Consider the following 19,141-nt stretch of genomic DNA (forward strand, 5'->3'; position numbering starts at 1 on the left):
CTCTAGAGGATGTAACACAAAAATCTAGGCTGACACTCCAGTGCAGTACTGAGGGAGTGCAGCACTGTCGGAGGTGCTGTCTTTCGGATGAGACGTTAAACCGAGGCCCCCGTCTGCCCTCTCAGGTGGACGTAAAAGATCCCACGGCCACTATTTGGAAGAAGAGCAGGGGGAGTTCCCCCGTCCTGGGGGCAATATTTATCCCTCACTCAACATCACTCAACCAGGTTATAGTCCAACAGCTTTATTTGAAATCACAAGCTTTCTGAGCGCTGCTCCACTTCACCTGACGAAGGAGCAGCGCTCCGAAAGCTTGTGATTTCAAATAAAGCTGTTGGACTATAACCTGGTGTTGTGTGACTTCTCACAATTGTCCACCCCAGTCCAACACCGGCATCTCCACAACATCACTAAAAACAGATCCTTCACTCAACGTCACTAAAAACAGATTACCCGGTCATTATCACATTGCTGTTTGCGGGATAGCTTGCTGTGCGCAAATTGGCTGTCGCCCGCCGCGCGCTCGGTTCCTACATTAAGACAGCGGCTACGCTTCAAAAAAAAAGAGAAGTCACACAACACCAGGTTATAGTCCAACAGCTTTATTTGAGATCACAAGCTTTCGGAGCGCTGCTTTCGCTCCGAAAGCTTGTGATTTCAAATAAAGCTGTTGGACTATAACCTGGTGTTGTGTGACTTCTCACATTTGTCCACCCCAGTCCAACACCGGCATCTCCACATCAAAAAAAAATAGTACTTGATTGGCTGTAAAGCGCTTTGGAACTCCCGGTGGGAGGTGAAAGGCGCTATATAAATGTAAGTTATTATTTTAAATATATATTAAATGTAACTGTGACTTAAAAAAAACATTTACGTTTTAAATAATAATAGCCAGCAGCGCGCGGGCGACGGTTGTCGGTTGGTCACGCGGTGGGTTTGAATGTAAAGGCGCGGCGCTGGGTTGTGGCGGGGTGGCAGTTGTTGGTGAGCGGAGGTAAAGGAAGCTTATGTGCTGGGGCGGCTCCCGCAGCCTTCGCCGTATAGACAGACATCTTCATGGTTGGGGGTTTTTTTGGGTGGTGATGATGAAGGGGGGATTGCTTGTGGGTGGGAGAATGAGTTTATTTATATTAACTTTGCTCCCCCCCCCCACCCATTTTCCTCCTCTTTGGCTGGTGTTTTTAAAGAGGCCAAATACATGGTGGTGGCTGCAGACACACGTGTGGCTGTTTCGAGCTCCGTCCCCTGATCTCGGCTAGATCCATTTCAATGGCCTGGGTTAATAATTGGGTTCCCATTTTCCTGGCCACCGTTCAGTTAAACCCCCCCCCCCTTTTTCTTGGGGGGGAAAAAAGATTTGGTTGGAATTGGGGACAGTTGTGATGCCTCCTGTCGAATAGCTCGGCAATTATCTAAAGGGGGGAGGGGGGGTCACGTGAGTATGGTTGCTTGGGTTGAGGGGAAAATGGTAACTGTCAGTACATCCAGGGACGGAGACTATTGGTTTAAACCCCCCCCACCCCCAAAATGGTCTGAACTAGCCCAAAACTGTTCCTCATGGGTTGCTATATTTGTCACACTTCTTGTGATATTTTATTTTAAAGTTGGTCTGTTTGGGGAAAACTGGAAACCTGTTTCTTCTTAAAAGTTGGTGTTTTTTTTTCATTCTAATAATTTGACTGTTGGTCATAATTCCACCTTGATAAGTGTGGCTCAAAGTTGAATGAATTTGTGTTGCAGCAATTTTCCATTGAGAGGGACCTTGCTAAAGATACTCAGTTATATCGCTGCAATTTATCTGCCAGAAAATGTACTGTAAAAGTCTTTAGTATGAAAGGATTAACTACTATGAATCTATTTAACACAGTAGTTGTATTGACTACTAGAACCTCAATGTACAATATCAAAGGGTATAATATAGTAATACTGTATTGTAACTTTGCCCCATGTTTCCCATTTATTGTAACACTTTTTTTAAGTGGAACTTTTTCCCCCCCAAAAAACACCATGGGAAGATAACTTGGAACAAAAAAGCCTTCCTCTAGACTACTTTTTTGTTGTTTGAAAGTGCTTCTTGAACATGTGCCAGGTGCTGTAATGTGAAGTGTTTGTTAATTGATCCTTGCTGAATATTGTCTGTTATCTTTAATTGTCCTCTTTTCCCAGTGATCAAGAACATGTCCTTAAAAATATTGGGCCGTATTTTCCGATCGGAGGCTCCCGAGGTCCGGACACTTCCGCTCCTGGGCCTCTCACAGGGCCCACGTATCCCAGAGGCGCAGGCGGTTCGCAAGCATCTCTGGGATCACGTGGGCCATGGGGAGCCAATCAAAGAAGGAAATCTCCCTTCATACACTTGACAGATAGACCTGTCAAATATATGAATGGAGACCAACCCAAAAACACTGTAAAACATTAAATACATTTTTTTAAATCACATTTTTAAAATGAATTGAAATTACAATAAATTAAATATTTTAAACATTTAATTTTTTGAAAAAAATAAGTTTTTTATGGGGCTAAAAATAAACTTACCATTTTTAAATGATAAATGTGTTAATACTTTTTTGGACTTTTATACTGGTAAAAGCAGGTAAGATTTCTAAGGGTTTTCTGCGGGCGGAGGTTCTCCAAAAAGCGGAACTATCTGCCCGCAGAGGCCCTTCTCAAGGGCAGGCATCCGATCTGTCAATGCCGGTTTTCAGCGCATGCACTTGGCATGCCTGAAAGAAACCCAATTTATGTACAGCTAAGAATTTCTATTTGAGAATGATCATTGTGACTACCAAGAGCTATTGAGGAACATCCAAGATTCGTTGGGGGGTGTGGAGGAGGAGAAGAAAAACTGTGTGGAGTCCTGGGTCATATAGAATTATCATGTTGAAAAAATTCTGATAATTAATGAATCTGATATAGAAATTTATATTCACAATCCCAAAGAAACACCAGTGCATTGTACTAGAAAGTAATTACCCAGAACACACACTTCTTGATTTTATCCACAATTTCCTTTTTCTCCCTATTACAGATGCTAGCAAGGAGAACTTTTAAAACTAAAACTTGTCGTCCATTGTGGTATGTGTTCTTGGGGGGTATTGTCATATTACTTGCTGAATTAATTTGGTGCAATACAACCAGACCAAGCTAGTTTTCAATAGTTTGTTGTCCCAGAGCTTTGGGCTTTCTTGTTAAACTGTAATTTGCTAGTTTGAACTTCTAATATTTCAGTGTTTTGGAATTAACTAACTATTTTTAAAATTTGCCATTATATGCTCATCTTACAGGTTCTCTTTACATTGAACATTTTTCCTGAGGTGTCAAGTTTAGTTTCTGTGTTATCTTGTTGAACATGGCTTGTACTGGTAAGTGTGACCTTGATTCTGGACATTGGGATGCCTAATGGACTTCTTGTGGTTTTCTTTGGCAGAGTAGAAGGGCAAGAGCAGAAAGAAAGAGATTTATTTAATTTCGCAGTTACGCACAAGGAATGGTAACGGTCTGGCAACTTTTGATCTGATCCATGTGTATGGGACTTTATATGGTTTCGTCACAAGTTTGCTATTGCTTAAAAGACATAAATTTGATAACTATATTTTTATTCCCCTCCCCTCCCCTCCCCTCCCACCCCCACCCCCCCCCCCCCCCCCCCCCCGCCTTCCTCCCTTAGTTTATAGTGGAAGTTCTGAGGCTGCTTTTGCAAGTTGGGACAGTAAGTCAACCTTGAACAGAACAAGCTGAAAATACTTAATACATAATCTGATATGAATGTGGAAGGTGATCTATTTAGATGGTCTGCATTTTGTGAGCAAGGAGGGCCTTTGAGAAATTGTCTAGATATGTTGAGCATCAGTAAAGTAGGGATGGAGGCAGGCAATGTTGCAGAAGTGAAAGTAAGTGGTCTTGGTAATGGATAGGATATCTGGTTTGAAGCTGTAATGTTGAATGCAGCCTGAGTGCACAAACTGGAAGGGGATGGAGTCCATCACAAGGGTGTGGAGATTTTGATTAGGGGGCCAAAAATAATTGTTTTGATCTCCCTGAAGTTCAATTGAAGGAAATTCTGGCTCATTCATGTCTTAATGTCAGACAGGCAATCTGACAACATGGAGAGATTGAGGCCAGTGGGTAGAGAGGTAGAGCTGGGTGCCTTCATTATACATGTGAAAGCTGACCCTATGGCCTGGGTTTTGTGGTGATAATGACTGGTGAAATGTCAGTGTTCGCCGCCATTACCCCTCTGAAACTGACCGTAACTTCAGGATTTAGCTCATGCGCAGCTAAACGTGGAAATCCTGAAGTTGCAGTCAGTCATTTCCCTGCTCTGCCACAGGCTATGCTGTGGAACTCCCCATAACCGGCAATCAGTGGATATCAGTTGAACCGATAAAAACTTAAGCTTTTCTGCTTTTTTTTTAATCGCTGTTAAGCACCCCATAAAAAGTTACGCCTTGTTGGAATAGGTGTAACTGCAGTTTTAAAGGCATATTGACTGCTGAACAACGATTCTAGCTCTAAAAACAAATTTTATATTTGGGGAATGTCAAATTTCTCCATTATGATAGAAAATTACAAGATTTTTTAAATAATAAAAAATTAAATTTGTTAGTTTGTTTGATATTTCGGCTTTTACCTTAACCCCCATGTGTATGTCCAAATCTTTATCTCGCTCTCTTTATCACTTCACTTTTACATTTTTTTTTTTAAATCAGTGCTTTTTATTTCCTGGTTTGCTGTCTGAGAATTCTTCAATTGATTGGCTGCTTAGACAGCTTGATGACGACTTCACTGCTGCTCTACGTTAGGGATCCTCCTTTTGACAGCACTACAATCAAGTTATCGTCGAGAAAGCTCAAGTTTTCACCACAGTGATCACTTTGTGGACAGCTTTCTTCAAGGTCAGCGGCAATCACCGTTGCTTTGCCGCTGACCACAAATTCTAGGCCTATGTTTATTGATGTGACTCGGGGGCAGTATGGAGATTAGAGCTGAAGATCAAACCTTGGAGAATTCCAGAGGTGTCGTCGGAGCTGGAGAAGCTATTGCTGGATATGTGCTAGCTGCATTGGGATAAATAGGAATGGAATCTCTCTTGCGGGCAGCCTACTGAGGTGGCGAAGAGCCAGGGAAGAAGGCTGGACTAGATAACTCTCAAGTTCTACAGAGGTCAAGGAGGTATAATATGTTGTGGTTGCAGTCATACAGGATTGTTGGTGACTGTAAGTTAATTATTTAGTCCTTTTTCCACATCCTCAACAATTGGAGTTGAAGCACTGCAGCTGTTGTATAGACTGGTCTGCAGGAAAGCGGTCATGCCTGATTGTCTGTACCTGGCAAGATGTCGCCAACCATATCTGCAGATATTACTGTACCTACCTGCCAGTGACTTTGGGAAGCTGTCTTTGGATTCCATACCAGCAGAAAGCCAGATGTAGACCTATGCCACCTACTAAAACACCCGCAGACATTGTGTAGTGCATGCGCAGCCAGTGACCGTTGCGGCCACTGCTGCTCCCTGTTCATTCAGGGCATGCTGCAATGCTGACCTATGGGGATGGTGCTATGGAGTGCTACTACCCATAATTCCATGATTTTGTTGAACTGTCTTTCTGCTTGTATGATATCAAGTTCTTGCAGCAAGATGTCACAAGATCAAAGCCATCCTCTTTGGCTCTTGCAAGAAACTTTGCACCCTGGTCCCTTATTTGCTGCTTGCTAACGCTGAACCTGATGGTTTTTGATCCAGTGTTGTGTTCAATCCTGAGCTGAGATTCCAACCCCATAAACAGTCAATCACTAAGACAGTCTACCTTCTGTAATACTATTAATCTCATTCTCTACCTCGCTGTTGCTGAAGCCCTCATCTATACCTTTGTCTTCTTGAGGCCCAACTTCTCAAATGCTCTACTCGCCAGCCTCCTGAACTCCAACTGCATAAATACTGCTTGTATTAAGTACTGCTCACCTATCATCCCAATCTTTGTCAACCTCCATTTAGTTGCGGAACACTGAATTCAAAATACTCATTCTCCTGTCCAAATCCCTTCATGGTCTCACTCTACCCGACTTAGTGTCGACCATGGCTCAGTGGTCGAACTCTTGCCTCTGAGTCAGAAGGTTCAGGTACATTAATCTAGGTTGATCTTTCAGTGCAGTACTGAAGGAGTACTGCATTGGGTGAGGTGCTATCTTTCGGATAAGGTGTTCAGGTGTATTTCAAAGATCCTATGGCACAATTCAAAGAGCACGGGAGTTCACTCGGTGTCCTCATTTATCCATTAACCAACACCACCAAAAACACACGAATTTGTCATTCATCAGACAACCTGACCATTTATCTCATGGTTATTTGTGGAACCTTTCTGTGCGCAAATTAGCTATCGCATTTTTCCACCAAACAGTGACTGCTCTTGAAAAGTAATTCTTGGTCGTAAAGCACTTTGGGGCATCCTGAGGATGTGAAAGGCGCTGTATAAATGCAAGTTTGTGCATTCTTTGTTCAACCTCCTCCAGCCCTTTGTTCCCATTCACATCCTCCACTCATCCTACTGTGGTCTGCAGGCCCCCACTGAGTGCCATCAGTGGCCGAGCCATGTTCTCCCCACACTTTGCATTTCGGTTTCCAAACCTCTCCTGTTCTGCCGCATTTCTATCACTTTTTGAAAGGCTCCTTTAAAACCTACCTCTCGAACTGTGGTTTTGGCCACCGCACTAACTTTTTTTCTCCTTCCTTCTATTTGGGTCCAACCCCACATTGTGAAGCACTTTTGGACCTTTTTTGCCATTTTAAATGTGCTATATAATTTCACAATAAAAACAGAAAATGCTGGAAATACTCAGCAGGTCAGGCAGCATCTCTGGAGCGAGAAACCGAATTAACGTTTCGGTTTGATGACCTTTCATCAGAACTGGAAACAGTTAAGAGATGTAACCGATTTTAAGCAAGTACAGAGGCAAGGAAAGCACAAAAGGGAAGGTCTGTGATCGGGTGGAAGGCAAGAGAGATTAAATGACAGGGAATAATGGTGCAAGGCAAAAGGGGGATGGCATTGGGACAAGTAAAGTAACAAAAGCTGGGTCTAGAGGAGGTGTAAATCTCAATAGCAGAATCGTCACCAGCAGCTGCTGGCTGAAAACATTTGAGCAGTGGTTATGAACTGAAATTATTGAACTTGTTCAGTCTGGAAGGCTGTAAAGTGCCTAATTGAAAGATGAGGTGCTGTTCCTCACACTTCCGTTGAGCTGCATTAGAACAGTGTAGGAGGCCAAGGTGGGAGTGGGGCGGAGAATTAAAACGACAAGCGACCGGAAGCTCAGGGTTGTGCTTGCAGACTGAAACCGATCACCCAATCTGCATTTGGTCTCCCCAGTGTAGAGGAGGCCGCATCATGAGCCGTGAAGTACAAGTAAATTGCTGTTTCACCTGGAAGGAATGTTTGGGACCCTAGACAGTGAGAAGGGAGGAGGTAAAAGGGAATGTGTTGCATCTGCTGCGCTTGCACGGGAAGGTTAAGTGCGAATGGGAGGGGTGAGGGGAAAATGCTGGAGTCCATCATTAAGGAAGTGGTAGCAGGACATTTAGAAAATCATAATATAGTTAAGCAGAGTCAGCATGGTTTTATGAAAGAGAAATCATGTTTGACACATTTGCTGGCATTCTTTTGAGGATGTAACGAGCAGGGTGGATAAAGGGGAACCAGTAGATATCGTGTATTTGGATTTCCAGAAGGCATTCGATAAGGTGCCACCTAAAAGGTTACTGCACAAGATAAGAGCTCACGGGGTTGGGGGTAATCTTCTTAGGCAGTCCCTCGGAACCGAGGATGACTTGCTTCCACATTAAAAATGAGCTCGCAGGTGACTGATTAGTCCAGTGCGGGACCTACAGTTTCTGTCACAGGTGGGGCAGACGGTGGTTGAAGGGGTGGGTGGGTGGGGTGCTTTGGTTGATGTGCGCTGCCTGCGCTTGGCTTCCGTTTGCTCCCGGCGAAGAGACTCGAGGTGTTTGGCGCCTTCCCGGATGCTTGGTATATTAGCATGGATAGAGGATTGGCTAACTAACAGAAAACAGAGAGTCGGAATAAATGGGTTTTTTTCAGGTTGGCAAACTGTAACTGGTGGGGTGCTGCAGGGATCAGTGATGGGGCCTCAACTATTTACAATCTATTAATGACTTGGATGAAGGGACCGAGTGTATTGTAGTCAAATTTGCTGATGATACAAAGATAGGTGGGAAAGCAAATTGTGTGGAGGATGCAAAGAATCTCCAAAGGGATATAGATAGGCTAAGTGAGTGGGCAAAAATCTGGCAGATGGAGTTTAATGTGGGAAAATGCAAGGTTGTCCACTTTGGTAGGAAAACTAAAAAAACATTATTATTTAAATGGGGAGAGATTACAAAATGCGGAGGTACAGAGGGATCTGGGGGTCCTTGTACATGAATCACAAAGTTAGCATGCAGGTACAGCAAGTAATTAGGAAGGCAAATGGAATGTTGGCCTTTATTGCAAAGGGAATGGAGTATAAAAGTAGGGAAGTCCTGTTACAGCTGTACAGGGCGTTGGTGAGACCACACCTGGAGTACTGCGTACAGTTTTGGTCTCCTTATTTAAGGAAGGATATACAGGAAACTTTTTTTATCCAGGACCGGCGTGCTGCCAGTTGATCAAAAAGTCCGGATTACAGAGAGGTATACTTACTAAGGTACGAGAGCCCCGTACACAGCCACAGATCCAGGCGTCCCTGTTGCATGGCAACAGATGCAGGAACCCCGGTTACACGGCCACTAATATGAAGTAAAACTTACCTGAACTACTCCTGAATTTTGCTGGTTAAGAGAGATTTCTGGTTATTTAGGTGCTGGTAAAAAGAGAGTTTCCTGTACTTGCATTGGGAGGCAGTTCAGAGAAGGTTCACTAGGTTGGTTCCCAAGATGAAGGGATTTTCTTATGACGAAAAGTTGAGCAAGTTGGGCCTATACTCATTGGAGTTTAGAAGAATGAGGGGATGTTATTGAAACATATAAGATTCTGAGGGGGCTTGCCAGGGTAGATGCCGAGAGGATGTTTCCCCTCGTGGGGGAATCCAGAACTAGGGGGCATAATTTCAGAATGAGGGGGCACCCTTTTAAATCTGAAATGAGGAGGAATTTATTCTGAGGGTCGTGAATCTTTGGCAATCTCTTCCCCAGAGAGCTGTGGAGGCTGGGTCATTGAATATATTTAAGGTGGAGATAGACAGATTTTTGAATGGTAAGAGAGTCAAGGGTTATGGGGAGCAGGCAGGGAAGTGGAGTTGAGGCCAAGATCAGATCAGCCATGATCTTATTGAATGGCGGAGCAGGCTCGAGGGGCCAAAGGACCTACTCCTGCTCCTGTGTCTTATGTTCTTATGTAGGGATGGGGTGATGTTGGGGGTGATTGAAGAGTGGACCAGGTTGTTGTGGTGGGAACGGTCCTTCGGAATGCTGAACGTGGAGGGGAGGGTTGAAATTTCACATTGGGTTTACTTCTGTTGGGAGCAAAATTGCTACTTGGAGTGATCTGCGTACATCTGGGTGAAAAAGTTTTTCCTCAAATCCCCTCTAAACCTCCTGCCCCTTACCTTGAAACTATGCCCCCTGATGCCCTTACCCAACAAAAATTTTAATTGATTTTAGTCTTGAAAATTTCAATTGACCCAACATCCACATCTTTTTGGGCGATTGTTCCAATTTCCACTTCACTACCTATTGTGTAGAAAAAGTGCTTCCTGATTTCACTCCTGAATAGCCTAACTCTAATTTTAAGATTGAGCACCCTTGTTCTGGATTCCCCCATCAGAGGAAATAGTTTCTCTGCATCTAAAATGGAAAAGGGATTCAATAGGGTAAACACTTCAATTAGTTCACCCCTCGACCTTCTAAACTCAAGGGAATGCAAGTCAAGTTTATGCAACCAGGCCTTTAAGCCTGGTATCATTCTGGTGAATCTGCACTGTATCATTTCCAAGGCCAATACATCTTTTGAGGTTCAGTGCCCTTTGTTATAAATTTAACACTTAATTCATATAGCATTATGCCATCGTATATTTTATTAACTTTAAGTTATGTCAGAAAACCCTGATTGCAATCTTGTTATTTGACCCGCACAATTAATGCGTTTAGGAACTATGTACATGGAGATGGACTTCGGCTAACTGCTGCCAAGCCATATTTTAAAATATATATACCTCTTATTTCAGATATCAAGGTAAAAGAACTAGACAAGCGTTCTTCAGGCCAGGCTTTTGAGATCATTCTGAGCCCCACAGCTGAAACAATTCCAGAATTTCCTCTTTCTCCCAAGAAAGAAAGGTCATTTGAAGATCTTCAAATAAAAATGGAAGCTGCAGAGAACAGACGAAAGGTACATTAATGGAATATGAGCACAGTCTGAACTAAACGATACTTTAAACGCAGTGGCTGAAGGGCCTGTCTGACAAAGTAACAGTGCTGCCTAAAATGGTGGGTGTTTTTGTTCTCTGTATTGTTAGTACTGTGTAATGGTTTCCTACTGTAGGTATTGAGCACTCCCACGTTTTATACTTTTGGTATTGAGTGCTTAAATTCAAAACTGGAAAAACATTACTTATCACTGACAACTTGTCTTGAGAACAAAAATAATCATGTATATCAATGGCCAGATGGAGAATAAAGCTCTCTATGCTACCCCACCCTTACAGAGCAGCCTGCTGCACTAGTATTTAACTTTGTTTACCACACCAGTCATCCTTGCAGAATTCTGGAAAGTTGATTGCTCTGGGTTTGTGGCCAGTTGGAACTGAACTGAGATTTCATAAAATCACTGTGTAGGACCTTTGCAGTCAGTACAGGAGACTTTTCATCTCATTGCTTTGGACTGGATTTAAACAAATTTGAGGTTAAAAAAAATCATGTCCTAATTTGCTGTGCTATACTATACAGTCCGTGGAAGGGGCAGGAGGCTGTTTTTTAACCTAATATTTATTTACAACTTGCACAGTAGGTAAATGTGCTCAGCATCTCGTTCCATGTAATAATTTTATTTAGTAGAGATAAAAAGAAAAATGAAAGCTTGAAATCTGGAACTAAAAGCAAGAAGTGTTAGAAAGGCATAACATCCAAAGGAGGTAGGTAAGCAAATATTTTTGATGAGACCCTTTTTGAATTGTGAAGGACTCAACCCAAAATGTTAACCTATCTGTTTCCTGATTTGTCAATAATAAGGACAGAAAATGCTGGAAATACATTATTTTTCCACATGCTTAGTATTGCTTTAAAAGTGATTTGCTTCTAGTTGTGGTTATTAATTGCTTTGGAGAGATGTTCATCTGCTAAAAGAATTCTGGAGATGTAGAAATGTACCTGTTTCTAATGGTTTTTATTAAGACTCAACATTCTTTTCTTTTGCAAAATACTTTGTGCCAGGATGTGACTTGCATCTCTGAATTAGTAGAACTATTCTTGTGGCCTCAATGTTCAGCTGAACAATTGGTCTCTGTTCTTCCCCTAGTCACATGAAGCAGAAGTGCTGAAGCAGTTGGCTGAAAAACAGGAGCATGTAAAGGAAGTGCTTCAGAGAGCTATTGAAGAAAATACCAAATTCAGCAAAATGGCAGAAGAAAGACTGATCTCCAAGATGGAACTCATTAAGGAAAACCGTGAGGCACAGATGGCTGCCAAGCTCGAGCGCCTTCGTGAGAAGGCAAGTTAACTTTTAATATCCTTTACACAGTAGAGGTGGAATCCAGAATGGCTTATTTCCCAGGGTCACCACTGGAACTTTTATTTTCCAATTTGTTACTCTTCCTCCTTCCTTGGGGCTCTGACTGATGCGGGGGCATGGTTCCATGGGTGCTGGCAGGCAGCCCCTGTACCTTGCCAAAGTAGCCAGTTTTCATGTGAGTCTCGCACCATATGGTGCACTAATATAGAAAAATAGGAGCAGGGGTAAGCCATTCAATATGATCATGGCTGATCCTCTCTCAATACCATATTCCCGCTCTCTCCCCATACCCCTTGATGCCTTTTGTGTCTAGAAATCTATCTCCTACTTAAATATATTCAGTGACTTGGCCTCCACAGCCTTCTGTGGTAGAGAATTCCACAGGTTCACCACCCTCTGAGTGAAGAAATTTCTCCTCATCTCCTCAGTCCTAAATGTCCTACCCCTTATCCTGAGTCTGTGACCCCTCGTTCTAGACCCCCCAGCCAGGTGAAACATCCTCCCTGCATCCAGTCTGTCTAGCCCTGTCAGAATTTTATTCGTTTCAATGAGATCCCCTCTCATTCTTCTAAACTCTAGTGAATACAGGCCTAGTCGACCCAATCTCTCCTCATACGACAGTCCTGCCATCCCAGGAATCAGTCTGGTGAACCTTCGCTGCACTCCCTCTATGGCAAGTATATCCTTTCTTGGGTAAGGAGACCAAAACTGCACACAGTACTCCAGGTGTGGTCTCACCAAGGCTCTGTATAACTGTAGTAAGACATCCTTGCTCCTGTACTCAAATCCTCTTGCAATGAAGGCCAACATACCATTTACCTTCCTAACTGTTTGCTGCACTTGCATGTTTGCTTTCAGTGACTGGTGTACAAGAACACCCAGGTCCCTTTGTACATCAACATTTCCCAATCTATCACCATTTAAATAATGCTCTTATCTTTCTGTTTTTCCTACCAAAGTGGAGAACCTCACATTTATCCACGAATACTGCATCTGCCATGTATTTGCCCACTCACTCAACTTGTCTAAATCGCCTTGACGCCTCTTTGCATCCTCCTCACAATTCACAATAGTTTTGTGTCGTCAGCAAACTTGGAAATATTACATTTGGTTCCCTCATACAAATCATTAATATATATTGTGAATAGCTGGGGCCCAAGCACTGATCCCTGCGGTACCGCACTAGTCCCCGCCTGCCACCCCGAAAAAGACCCATTTATTCCTACTCACTGAGCCATTAAGGGAGCCCTTTGGAACTTTCAAATGTATTAATGCCTTGTAGCCACAAGGTAAGTCATACTTGAATGCATTTACTCATAGTTTTGCAGTTGGTTATCTGCTAGAGCAGATGATGATTTTAGAGATCCTGGGACTGTTTTTGGCATATGACCGCACCTTGCTAAGAAGCCCACAAATAAAATGTTATTGCAGTAAAATTCTGTACATCCCAACTGGAGTACTGTGTGCAGTGTTGGTCAGCATACCATAGGAACAATGACGTTTGAGGGGGTGCAACATGGGGCAACCAAGGTGATAGGTTTTGAAAATCCTAAAGAAAAGTTGGCCTTCCTCTTCTGAGAAAAGAGGAGCCATTGAGATGACCAAACTGAAGTTGATCACATTGATCAGACGCATTACTTGTATTACAGGTTTCAAAAGCTAGTTTTTTTTTTTAAATTCAGTAAATATAGAATTCAGACAGAACCGTTATTTACAAAAGTAAAATCTATTTGGGGTAAGGTACATAGCAAGGCCATTGAAGCCAATCATATCAAAGGCTTCTTTCAGGAAAGGGAGTAAGACAGCTGTACTTTGAGATCCGTCAAAGGGAAATTTGTTTGGCCAAATATCAATACATGGGAATCCGATTTTGGCCTCCCTCTCTCAAAGAAACTAATAGATGACCAGAAATACATTAAAATTATTTAATCACTTAGTCTGTCAAAAAATGAATGCTGCCGGGTTACATCTGCTTATACCCAGCAATGTGGTGGTTGGAAATGTTTTGGTGATGGTTGAATCAGAAGTTTGTTATTGCAAGAATAAATGGCAGCAGTGCCCCCATTCACACTAACTAAATATTCATTTTGGTAGAGGGGTTTTTATTGGTATGAAGTCTGATCTAAAATGTGAGCATATTTTTCAAGTTGGTTGCTAGTTACTAGAGGGGATTTCAGTTACTCAGTAAGTGTGCTCTGGACATCTGAGCCAGTATAATGGTGGTTGTATTCGAACTTGATAATGTCCAACATTGAATCTCGTCACAAGCATATAAACAGCCTGGAATTTCAGTGTTTCAAGTGTAGCTCAATCTTTGTCCATATTCCCTATCAAACCTTGTTCATTCTAGGGTTTCTCAACATCTGCCCTGATAGTTTCCACTCTACATTAAAAATGTGTTGATAAACCAACAAAGATATGAGTTTGCGAGTGCACGTATAGCCAATCTTGTTGACAAATATCTGCTACAATTTGCCAAAGTAGCTTAGTCGCTAGCTGACTTTGATTTATTGACGCAATGAAAATATAAGCCAACTGTCTTTTTGATGGTCTGTCATTTTCTAAAAGAGAGGATGGGTAGTTTCTTGGGTATTCCTAGGCTTTGGGGACCTGCTTACAGGCATCTGCTCATAATGCTTTGAAACCAGATGCTTTGCAAAGGAGGGGCCCGTGTTGACTCTCCTTGTATCTCTGTATATGGGTTCCCTTTTCACCAGCTCCCTCGCTCAAATAGTGAAGTGCCTGGTCTCTTCATGGCTGAGATTGGGAACTTGGTGTAACATGAAGCTGTGTTGAGCAATGCAGTGGCAAAGTGCACTGGACTTCTCTGCAGTAACCCTAGAAGGTATTTATCAAATTACCACCTCCTCCCAAACCAAGGTAATGTCATAAGGTGAATTTCCTTACATTGCAGGTTCTTTGTGCTTTTCGTTTCCATTTCCTTTCCTGCAGACGTTGGCCCTTTGCAGTACCTACACAGTACGACTGTCTTGATTTGCTGGCAGTAACACTGGTCAGTGAGTGAATGATGACGAATCCTGTAAATTAGTATTTGAGGTCATTCGAAGAGGCTTGTAAGTCAGCAGAAGTAATTACTAGCCCCGTATAGCACGTGCTGAATCTTGCTGACTCCCAGTGGGTAAAGGCTGAAAATTAAAATTAAAATCTCCTGGTTAGTATTTTTTTAACGTTGCCTGAAAGCTCTCCCCTCAACTATTCTGTAATGACTAGTTTATCATCTGGAGAATTATAATGTTTTCTAACAGCACATTAACAAAACAAACCATCTCGTAGCACTTCACAATGAGTTGCTTTTCGACGGCAGTTACTGGTATTATGTAGGCAAACATTAAAGCCAATTAAACCACCTAATGCGACGGCATAACCCATAAAGCTTTATGTTGAATCAGTCCAAAGCTAATTTTAACATATTTACGCATGGTTGTAATAGAAACGATTTTCTGCATCAGTACACATGTTAAGCGACTCTCTATAGTAAAACTCTCCTTTGTATAATTTAGGACAAACACCTGGAGGAGGTGAGAAAGAACAGAGAGAGCAAAGAAACTGAAGAACTGGTTTAACCGTGCACGTTTCTGAAATTGAGGGTTTTCAAAGAAAAATTATAGTCAATGTGTTTAATGAAGCCCTCTTACAATGCTATAAAAAATATAGCCAGGAATAAGAATACATTTTGAATTGGGGGGTGGGGGTATTGGGGGGAAAAAGAAAACTGGGATATTGCATTCTACTTTTACTCGTGATTTCATATTGTCTATTTTCTATCTTTTTCTATTTTTGCATTGCTGGTACAACATAGTCTAAATTTTTTAAAATGTGTAGCTTTCAACCTGTTTCTCCAATAACAGCTGTACATGCTAAATGTTACATTTTCAATCTCAATGTATAGTTGTCCAAGCATACCTAAACTTTCTTTAAATAAAACTGAATAATTGCTGTCTCAAAGTCTGCACTGTTTTTGTCTTGAACCCAGTCAGGTGCCACTGCTTAATTCGAATAAGGAGATGGTGAAATAGTCCGTGGCATTTCATCTCAATTCACGGGCAAATAACCTGTTTAAATGGCTCGGACTGGTCATGGTTGTTAGCAACCCATGAATGTCTCTATCTGGAAAACATAAGCTTATGTCTGAAGCAATTGACATATATATTTTTGTACTATCAGCGTTCTGTCCTAAAGAGTTGAGTTTAAATTGAAACATTGGGTCATGTAAACATTAAAAGAAGGGTGAAGTTTGTATAAAAGTAGAAACGTTCTGAGGCAGTAACAGATTAAGGGTTCAAATGATTCAACAGCTTGAGTAGTTTTAACATCTGAACCTCGAGATGGGTTGCTGGTTCCAAGACACTATCAGATTGTACTGCCTTCAACACTAAAGACCATCTCTAGGTAGCCTGCTAAAATTCCTTTTTTGTTTTTTATTATTTCTCCCCCCCCCCCCCCCCCCCCCAATATGAATCAAGAAGATACAATGTCTGGCTTCATTCAAGGCTGGAGTATTGAACATGCAGGCAGCAGCATTTGTCGATCAGGTTGAACCTAGTTTGATGAGTCCTCCTGACAACAAGTTAAAAAGCAAAATACTGTACTCCACATGCTGGAAATCTGAAACAAAAGCAGAAAATGATGGAAACACTCGGCAGGCCAGGCAGCATCTACGGAGAGATTAAACCAGTGCGGACCCCTCCAAACTGAAATAGGTGTATTCATGAAATCAGAAAAAGGGGAAAAATATACATATTTAAAAAAAAAACACAAAAAAAAACCAGGCACCCTGAGTAGAATGATGTAATTTAAGTTAAGGGCAGAAACATTGAGACATTAAAGAGAGAAAAAGCATGTACTGTAAATAGCCAAGTAAGTACAAAGCCTGGGAAAATGGGAGAAGAAAAATATGAGGGTCAAGTGTAGAAGTAACAAATTTGGTAATGAGGATATAGCTAAAGTCTGAAATCACTGTTCAAACCAGAGGGTTACAGGGTGCCTAGAAGAAAGATGTATTAAATTTGAGTTGAGCTTCATTTGGAACAGTACAAGGACAGGTGCCAGAAAGGGATATTTTTCACTCTCTTCCTGATTGTATTAATACACGCTTGTCTCTTGTTTTTCAGTTTTGAGAAAAAGGTTGTCATCTGAAAGGTTTACTTGTATGTTTTCTCTACAGATGCTTACTGACCTCCTGACATAACATCCCTTCTGGAAAGACTGAAGTGTAAGGGATATGAGCTTTGGCTTTCCTACAAGACTTGATATGGATATCTTACTGTACCCCTTTTTCTCTTCCTCCTGCCACCCACCCTCAAAGTAATGCATCAAACAATCCTGACAAATTTGCAAACCCAATATTGGACTCTTGACAACTTGTTGTTTTGTTCATCCAGTACATCATTCTCCAATTGGTAACACTATATACTCTTCTGCATTTTGCTTTGATTTGAAGGGTGGTCTCCTTTTCCAAGCAGATCTTTTATAGGTCAAATCACCTAAACCTAGTCAATGGGACCTAATGTGCAGACCCAGATTTCTCCCCCCTCTGACCCAGTATTCTGCACCTCTCCACAAGATAGTGGGATGCTGCTCCATGGGTGCACACAACCCTCCAGTACCCTACCAAAATGGCCATTCCTTGTGTTTCAGTCCTGATGATGTGTAAGGCTATTTTGCTGTGAAGGGTATCACAGCTGAGCTTGATTCTGCCCTTGTCCAAAGTCAGCCAATGCACACGCAATGTATAGCATTGCTCACTGGATGTGAGCTTATACATTTTGGGAGGAAAATAAATGCTAAATGGTAAAACTTTAAAAGGTGTAGCAGAGTAGAGATGGAGGATCAGTTGCCCAAAACTTTAAAAGGGGAGGACAAACTGATTTTTAAAAAATCACTGCTTTATTTTAAAAGCATAAATCCTAATTTTTTATAAATAGAGTATAAAGTGCAAAAGTAGAGCCAATACTGAATAACTGAATGCAGTTAGAATTTTGTCCATTTTTTGGGAGTTATATGTTAAAAAGGATGCCAATCCTATAGCTTGAGTGAATTAGAGATTCATTAAGATTACGATAGGATTGGGTGGTTTCAGTTATGAGGCAAGACTAGAAAAAAATCTGTCTTTTCGTTAGAATAGTGATAGTGGTCAAAATGGAGGATCTGATAAAGTAAAGAGATGAGTGTTGGGACACGGAATGTTCTACCAGAATCCATGATGGAAGCAGAATGCATAATAGCTTTTAAAATGGAAATGGATAAAGAAAGGAAGTTAAAGGGGGTAGGGGAATGAAGTGAACAACTCTTTTTCATAAAGCCGGCACCAGCACAATGGACTGGAAGGTCTCTTGATTCAAAGGATGCCAAGTGGCAGCATGAGGCCCGGCATTTTCCCCTTTTCCCAAGGGACATTATGGCCAACTGTAGCATTTCTACTGCTGTTCCAGCTACCTCCACTCAAACTAACAATCAAATCTGATTAAAAACAGCAGGTCAGGCAACATCTGTGGAGAGAGAGAAAGAGAGTTAACGTTTCAGGTCGATGACCCTTCGTCAGAACTGGAAAAAGCTGGAGATGGAACAGGTTTTTAAGCAAGTGCAGGGGCAGGGAAAGGGGGGAAAGAACAAAGGGGGAGGTCTGTGATAGGATGGAAGGCAGGAGCGATTAAGAGATGGTGCAAGGCAAAAGGAGATGGTAATGGGACAAGTTAAGAAACAAAAGATGGCTCTAGATGAATGTAAATGGCACCGGCAGAATGAAAGACAGCTGCCATGTGGGAGAGAGAATTTAAAATAAATAAATAAATAAATTGGGGGGGGGCGCGGGGAAGGAAGGATCGGGGCAGAGGTTATGGTCTGAAATTGTTGAACTCTATGTTGAGTCCGGCAGACTGTAAAGTGCCTAATCGAAAGATGAGGTGCTGTTCCTCGAGCTTACGTTGAGCTTCATTGGAACAATGTAATAGGCCGAGGACGGTGAGGTCCGAGTGGGAATGGAGCGGAGAATTAAAGTGACAGGTGACCGGAAGCTCGGGGTCACCCTTACGGACTGAACGGAGGTGTTCCACAAATCTGTGACTGCATTCAATAGTAAATTTACCAACTGACCCTCCTGGGAACCCTTCCAGGCCCACTGTTTAGTGGCGTAATTTATACTGAGCTGATTATCGTCTCCTCTGTGCAGGAGAGGTTCTGTACAGGTGCCTTTCCTGACTTACTCTGGTATCTTTTCCTCATGGTTTATTCACAGTGACTGATGGTAAAAGATCCAATTTTTCTGAATGTGTGCTCCCGGTTGGCTGGAGCTTGTTTCAGGAAATCACACGAGGAGCGGATCTAGCTTGGGTGTGATGCCTTCCCTGGTTAAATAGACTGTTGCAGTTGAGGGTCCCACATGATAAATGACCATCTGGGTG

The 19,141-nt window shown here is 42.1% G+C and overlaps 1 protein-coding gene across 3 annotated transcripts; it reads left to right on the top strand.

The window, feature by feature from the left end:
- Nucleotides 1-733: 733 nt before the first annotated feature.
- LOC147103311 (stathmin-like) lies at nt 734-15,686 on the top strand. 3 transcript variants are annotated; one of them, XM_085962790.1, is made up of 5 exons: nt 734-816; nt 3,285-3,362; nt 10,219-10,382; nt 11,508-11,699; nt 15,242-15,686. In XM_085962790.1, the coding sequence occupies exons 2-5, from the start codon at nt 3,350-3,352 to the stop codon at nt 15,302-15,304; spliced, it is 432 nt and encodes a 143-aa protein (XP_085818916.1). In that variant the 5' UTR covers nt 734-816; nt 3,285-3,349; the 3' UTR covers nt 15,305-15,686. The 3 variants fall into 3 exon arrangements, with proteins under 3 accessions (XP_085818916.1, XP_085818915.1, XP_085818914.1); XM_085962789.1 differs by lacking the exon at nt 734-816 and adding an exon at nt 973-994; XM_085962788.1 differs by lacking the exon at nt 734-816 and adding an exon at nt 3,029-3,075.
- The last annotated feature ends 3,455 nt before the right edge of the window (nt 15,687-19,141 follow it).

The sequence above is a fragment of the Somniosus microcephalus genome, chromosome 20 (assembly GCF_052327205.1).
Source record: "Somniosus microcephalus isolate GS21.2 chromosome 20, FLI_Smic_1.0, whole genome shotgun sequence".
NCBI classification, from domain to species: domain Eukaryota; kingdom Metazoa; phylum Chordata; class Chondrichthyes; order Squaliformes; family Somniosidae; genus Somniosus; species Somniosus microcephalus.